Here is a 7040-nt window from a genome sequence, read left to right as displayed (position 1 = left end):
CATAAGTAAAGGGCAGTGGCCGCAAAGTATTACAGGGAAAATATATTCAGAATACTTACCTTTTCTCATGAGATGAATGGCATGAAAATGAAAGTTGGTAGACATTCATTTATTTCTGCAAACACTCGTTGACATCCGTACATACAAAGTGATACTTTACAGTTCGGCAACACATCAATACTACAATAGATTTTTTTCTGTAATTTTGGTGCACCATCATAAATATCTAATATGATAATAGTTTAGAATAAGCTATATCGTTTTAAATATTTGTATGTTGCAAAATAATATCCAAAAATAAAACTATAGTGCAGATGTGTTGTTAACGTGCATTGTTTCAAATTTAAATTTTATGTTGTTTGGATAAGCAACAAAAATAATATGTTTAGAACAAATGCAATGTTTCAATTCAAATCTCACTCTGAAGAGCTTGCATACGTCACGCATCAGATCAACATGGCACTTGCTCAAAGCAGCAAAATAGAATGCAGTTATGTGACAGGAACCGAAATCAAGTACGAATGCTCAATTATAATTACAATTTCAGAGGCTAGCCAATGGTTCCATCACTTAAGTACTAAATAGCATCGATAGATAATCTGCAGAGGAACTGCTTTGTCATATCTAGAAGCTTCAATGGGATCAATTAATTGATTATCATAAAGAAGAAAATGAGAACGAAATCGGAGCAAGCCTAAATGCCGCAATAATAGAGGGGCTGGCGCATCGATAAGAAACTCGCAGGAAGGTGCATATTATACATGGTGAAGAAGGCAATCCCAGCATCATGCTTTGAGAGATGCGGATCGTCGCAGAGATTTGTAGCGAGGAAAGCACCGGAGAAGGCTCTGCTGGTGCTGTTGGTGCTGCAGAGGAGGCGGTATGTATGACACGAAGAACGATGGGTCGTCGTCCAGAGCTTCTTTGTAGCTCTCAAGGACTGAAACAATGTCGTCAAACTGTGGCCTTCTATCTGGGTTGGTCGCCCAGCACTGAGATATCAGATGGCTCATGGCTAAGGGGCATGAAGGAGGCAGTGGTGGCCTTGCATTCTGCCAAAAGATAGTTACAAAACTTGTGAGGATATGTTACTTGGCAGATAATTCATGTTCCTTTTACAGTAGAATTTGTGGGAAACTACCAACTTTTTAGTCATGAAAAATCATTGATAGCTGATCAGAAAAATACTCCCATTCTCAAAATGGACCTAAGTTGCTTGGTGTACTTCTTCAAGCAGGATCACATCAATTCTACCCTTGTACAGTCGTATGCCACAAAACCAAATTATTATCTAGCTAGAGTCTTGGAGTGAGAACCTAACATCCACACATATGCACACACACAAAGAGAGTGGTGCTTGAAGAAAACATACCTTCAGTGCAACAGCTATGGCAGCCTGCTCAGGAGTCATCTCGCTAAATGGAACCAACGCTGTTAAAATCTCCCACAAGACAATTCCGAAGCTGTACACATCAACTTTTCTTGTATGACTTTTCTCTTTGATCATTTCCGGAGCCATCCACCTATAAGTTCCTGTAAACCCCTTGCCGCTTCCACACTGCGACTCTAGACATGAAATCCCGAAATCTGCCACTTTAACTGACATATCTTCCCCGAGAAGCACATTCTCTGACTTCAGATCTCTATGAAGTATCCCCTGCGAGTGGAGGTAGCTCATTCCACGAGCAATGTCTAAAGCTAATTTCAGGACTAATTCAATAGGAACAGAATAAGGCTCTTGCTGATGCAGATATTTCCGGAGGGAACCACCTGCCATGTATTCTGTGATGATACAGAATACTGGTGGTTTCTTACATGCTGCGACGAACTGTAAATGTAACAAGTCAGATAACCCTCCAGACCAAACAGTCTTAAGAAATGAGTTAACATGAATAAGTAGATATATTCATCATTTCAATTAAATACAGCATGGAATGCAAATAACATTGGTTACAATCTTTTTATATAACAGATCTTTAGAGGAATTAAAGCACACCAGGCAAACAAAATCGGACCGGTTAGAACCTGTGTGTAAAATCACATAATTATAACAGTCACAGTCAAGGTCCTAACTCTCCAACACCATAAAGTGTTGCCAATCAACACACATCAGATCCTTGGATCAAATGAATCTAAGTTTCTTCTAAATTATGTTCATCTGTATTTGTAACTTTGCATTGATCAGGAATGGCTTATGGAACAATTAAGTGAAGTCCATAGATCAGTTCAAACACATATACAGCAACATATTTCACCTGGACAGCAAGGTACTATGACTGCCAATGATACACATAGAAAAATAGTACAAAACAAATAATCAATGTTACAGAGACCACGAGCAGGGTCGAATTCAGCCAATTGTTGAGATAGACTAAGTTTCTCGCAGAACTTTGCAAACCGCAGTGAAAGGTGGGAACCCAGCTTCATAATGACACTTCTGATTTTTCAAGCCTGCTCCAGTTGATTAAGCAAAGTAAGCTTTTTCCATGTGACTTGTGGGGTCAAGTGAGACAGGTAGTCACTTAGTAAAGTGAAAAGCTTGAAAGATATTTTATCTGTACATGAACTATCACTCTCTGGGTCGATTCTCGTTATTTATAGATAAGATGCACTGCTATCTTCATCTAAAAGCAGCTAAGAGTTGATGTCATACATGGTCCACCACCCACTTTAATTAGAAAACTAAGTGTCTATGGTTAACGGCTTATCATCTATGGAGCTGTCAATGACAACTCATCAAGTGTTGTGCAACACTTGTCCGAAATATTCCGTTTTACCATATCGAAGAAAAACAAAGGTTTCTTTTTTCTCCACTAAGAAATTGCATCTATGGAGGTGTCAATGATATGAACTCATGAAGCTTTTTGCAACACTTGTCCCAAATATTACAATTTACCACCATCAAAAAAACACAAAGGTTGATTTCTTTTCTCTCCACTACAAAGCTGCCTTCAGCACACGACAAACAATATTTGTGAGGTGTTCTGATGCATGTCGGCACTAATACTCATACTGTACAAACAGGAACTCTACTAACATCAGCCTGCCAAAGTACAAGTACTATTACCAACCAAAAGCTGCACTTTATGGGTGGAAAGTACGTGAGAATAAAGACCAAGGCAAGAAACAATCCTGTCTAAACATTTGTCACACCAGATTCATAAATGTGTGAGATTTCGCTGTCGCAGACAATCAATCACTACATAAAATTGAGAGAAGAAGCTTGTCTGCCATGTTCTGTTCTTTCCCTCTGCCTCAGGTTATATATAGTGCAAAGAAGCATGAATCATCTTCTCATTCCAGACCTTATCTTGTCTTTGCTACCCTCTATGATTTCCCACAACCCAACCAAAGAAAGCATAAAGCTTGCACCTTTAATGTGAAGATCGGTTAGCCTAGCAAATCCTACAGCCTAGCGCACGCATGGGCAGCAACAAACGAATCATACTATAAGATGCTCTAAGATGCGAAGGAGATAATTTATTCAGATTAAAGCAGGCAAATAATTCAGTTAACCCGTGACAAGAAGAACAGTTGTTGAGGGGACAGTGAAAGTAACAAAAATGTAAAAAAATGGGTAAGAAAAAAAAAAGGACAGGTGTGTACCGAGATGATGTTGTGGTGGCGGAGGCGGAGGAGTAGCGCGACCTCGGACGCGAACTGGCGCTCGAGCTCTGCGGCGAGCGCGGCGTCCTCCTCGGGCTGGCTGACCATCTTGATGGCCACCTCGCGGCCGGCGTACCTGCCGGAGTAGACGCGGCTGTGCCTCCCGGAGGCGAACTTGACCCGGATCTCCAGCTTGGAGAGGTCGGCGCTCCAGAGCTCCTCGTCGCCGCCGCCGCGGATCTTGGCCCCCGGCGGCGCCACCAGGTACTTGGACCAGGACACCGCCTTCTTGTAGTCCCCCAGCGACAGCCGGCGCTCCAGCCGCCTCCCCTGCCCGCCATTCCCCCCGCCGCCGCCGCCCTGCTTGAAGCACTGGAGGCTCTTCATCCTCACACACCACGCAGCGACTGAGTTCTTCTCGCAAAGAGAAGATTAGATCGATCTTTAAAGCGGCGGGAAACGAGGCGTCGGGCCCTGATTTTCCGCACGTCCGGTATGTAATCCGAACTTCGCCGCGACAGAAGGGGATAGACTTCGATCCGCCGCGGTTATACCGGGGATTCCAGCTGATCTTTATCCAAGGCTGCACATTTCTGCAACCGGCGCCGACATGTCCGTGCGCCGCTCACATCCGAAGAATCAAGGCACGGTGATGCGCTTGAAGGTAGATGATTCTGTAGTACGAAGGAGAAGACAGAGAGGAAGAGGACTCGAGAGGAGAAGAGTGATGGCTATGGAGAGCAGCAGCAGAGCAAAGTGCCAAAGAGCAGCGGGCAGAGTAACATGCGGGTTCAGTTTTGGTTTGGCAGCGATCGACAGGGACGGTGAACAGTGAACAGTCAAGACCAGGCCTAGTCAGTTCAGTTACTCCTTTCCGTGCTTGACTGAGAGCTGGACACGTATTGACGGTGCAATGCACTCACAAAAACAAAACAAAATCGGGCAGCTCGGTGCGATGCAAATGAATTTTCTTTTTGCACCATGTACATGTCACAAATGAAAAGCTGAAATGGATTTATACTAAGTTAAGGAAAGTACACAGTGGCGGAAGCACGAAACAATTAGATTAGGCATAGTGTTAGTATCATAGTTAGTATCATGCATATTGATCTAAAAAATGCTAATGTGGCAGCTAATTAAGGCTGGCCATAGTGCTAGTATTTTAGGTAGTAGTATCATGCATCTTAAGCCCACAAAAATACTGATGTGGCATCTAATTAATGAGGAGAGGCAAGATTAGAGTAACATAGGTGGATACTGTATCACACATTACGAGAAAAACTAATGCTAAATAGATCTTGTACACACATTTTGTATTGGGATTCTACAAAACAATAAATTTAGAAGATTATGATACTACTCTATAATACCACCCACTATAGTGATAATATCATAGACAAGTATCATATGCATGATACTACAATATGATACTATGCACGATGACCAGCCTAAGAAGGAGAGAGAAGATTAGAGTAACATAGTTAATAAGGAGATTAGATACCGTATCATAGCGTAAATAAGGAGAAAAGTTAATGCTAAACAATCTTGTACATAAAATTGCATTGAGATTCTAAAAAAATAGCATGACTATGATACTAGTTAGTGATACTACCCACTATGATACTACTACATGATAATTACCACTATGATCAGCCTTAGAGGTGGGCACACCTCCCAAAAAAGTTATACTTTCTCCGTTTATGATTAAAATTTACTACCTTCGATCCATATTAATTATTATTAATATAGATGTATCTAGACATATGCTATTTTAGTTCTAGATACATCTATACTAATGATAAGTATTAATATGAACAGGAGGGGGAACCAAAAAATTAATAAATGTATCCAATATTCCTCAAACTAAGGATAGAAAAAGATCTCCAGTTTTGAGGTGAGCCACGACGCATCAGATTTGACTATAGAGATAAATCTTGGCTAGCACATAGTGGCGATCCAGCGGGCATATGCGGATAGAAATTTCAGTGGTAGCCATCCTTGTATAAATTTAATTTTTTGAATCATTTTTTTCTTCAAGTATGAATAAATTACATTGAAATTAAAAAAATAGTGGGACCAGTGGCCCCACTTAGCTACAGATGGGCCCGCCCCTCATTTGAACCGCATCTCTCTTTTATTAGAATGAAATAACACTAGGGGCTGAGTTTTAGTTTTGATAGTAGAAAACACGTTGGCTCGTGTGATTTTTGTTGCTAAATGTGTTCGTACTTCAAATCCGATTCTACATGTCACCATTATCTAGCAAATAAATTTGACTCCTAATTTATTGACAGGAATGAGACAATTAGACAATAAGGGTGAAAATAAATTGAGTTGGCTTTGTGATGTGGCAAAGATGATCCTCATGTGTGCCCTAATGGATTTGATTGTCTTCCTCATGGACGTCCGAACACAATCTCATATCAGAGGCTAGAAAAGCATGTTTTTAATCTTGCATTTTAAGTGATGATTTCTATCTTTGTCCTCGAATTAAGACGGGTGGCTACTCACACTTGTAACACTGTCGGAGATGATGCTTTTTTATTTCCTATGAAGGGGCCCTTTGATTAATAGGAATTGTGTAGAAATTTTGTAAGAGCATGCCCAGCCGTCTCCCCGACGAGGCCCCCAGGACCGCATTTTGTCATCCGGATGGATGAAAACTGCCCAGTCGCGCCCCCGGTTCCTTGTTTTCGTCCGGAATAGGCCTTTCATCCGTCTGGAGAGCCCAGGCCATCCCCGTCCCCCAGGGGAGTGCTCGGGGACTCCGGACGAAACAAAAGCGCGGGAAACACCGAGGAAATTTACCGCGCGTCTGGTGGCCCCAACTTGTCGGTGAGAGACACCGATCGTCGTCCTCATCACATCGTCTTCCGCATGCTGTAAAATCATGCTGCCGGTCAGTATTCGCCGGACGCGTAGCTTCCACGCGGCGAGTTAATGCCGTCGCCTCGGCCGATTTATGTACGAACTCGCCTCTATATGTTAAATATCATTAAATTTCGTTTATGTTTGAACGAACTTCGCCCAAATTTGTCTGAATTCGCCGTATTACGTCAAACTACTTTCATCCATCCTGGTCTTGCGGCTGGGAAAATGGGCCTCCCCAGGCCAAAAAATTACATCCATCCGGCTCTATTTAGCGCCGGATTTCGGCCTGGGGAGCCCAACGGCTGGAGATGCTATAGGATTTGGATCCTATGAAATTATTTTTTACACAAATTATTTGATTCATAGGATATATCCCGTAGAAATCGTTTCTATACGAATCTTGTAGTGCAGATCTTGTAGAAAAAAGCATTGTCTCAAATCTCATAGAAAACTCATCTGTTAAAATCGAACTCATGAGTAGACATGACATGGCTCATCTTCACATAGTATTTAAGTAGACATGACATGGCTCATCCTATATTTTTTCTTATTCGTAAGCTATT

The 7040-nt window shown here is 41.9% G+C and overlaps 1 protein-coding gene across 1 annotated transcript; it reads right to left on the bottom strand.

Moving 5' to 3' along the window:
• Positions 1 to 511: 511 nt before the first annotated feature.
• On the bottom strand, positions 512 to 4384 carry LOC127341418 (serine/threonine/tyrosine-protein kinase HT1). Its single transcript, XM_051367263.2, has 3 exons — positions 3607 to 4384; positions 1373 to 1828; positions 512 to 1052 (listed from the first exon to the last, which is right to left on the bottom strand). Exons 1-3 carry the CDS (start codon positions 3991 to 3993, stop codon positions 786 to 788), a joined length of 1110 nt encoding a protein of 369 aa, XP_051223223.1. The 5' UTR covers positions 3994 to 4384; the 3' UTR covers positions 512 to 785.
• Between the last annotated feature and the right edge of the window lie 2656 nt (positions 4385 to 7040).

The sequence above is a fragment of the Lolium perenne genome, chromosome 3 (genome assembly GCF_019359855.2).
Source record: "Lolium perenne isolate Kyuss_39 chromosome 3, Kyuss_2.0, whole genome shotgun sequence".
Lineage (NCBI taxonomy): Eukaryota > Viridiplantae > Streptophyta > Magnoliopsida > Poales > Poaceae > Lolium > Lolium perenne.
Note: the sequence above shows the minus strand (reverse complement) of the source record. Positions and strands in the feature narration are given on the sequence as shown.

Excerpts from the sequence above, each read along its gene's own strand:
- LOC127341418 (XM_051367263.2), bottom strand. The coding sequence starts at position 3,993 with ATGAAGAGCCTCCAGTGCTTCAAGCAGGGCGGCGGCGGCGGGGGGAAT. Across the intron at positions 1,829-3,606 it reads GCCACCACAACATCATCTCG|TTCGTCGCAGCATGTAAGAA; the intron begins GTACACACCTGT and ends TTACATTTACAG. Across the intron at positions 1,053-1,372 it reads CCATAGCTGTTGCACTGAAG|AATGCAAGGCCACCACTGCC; the intron begins GTATGTTTTCTT and ends ATCTTTTGGCAG.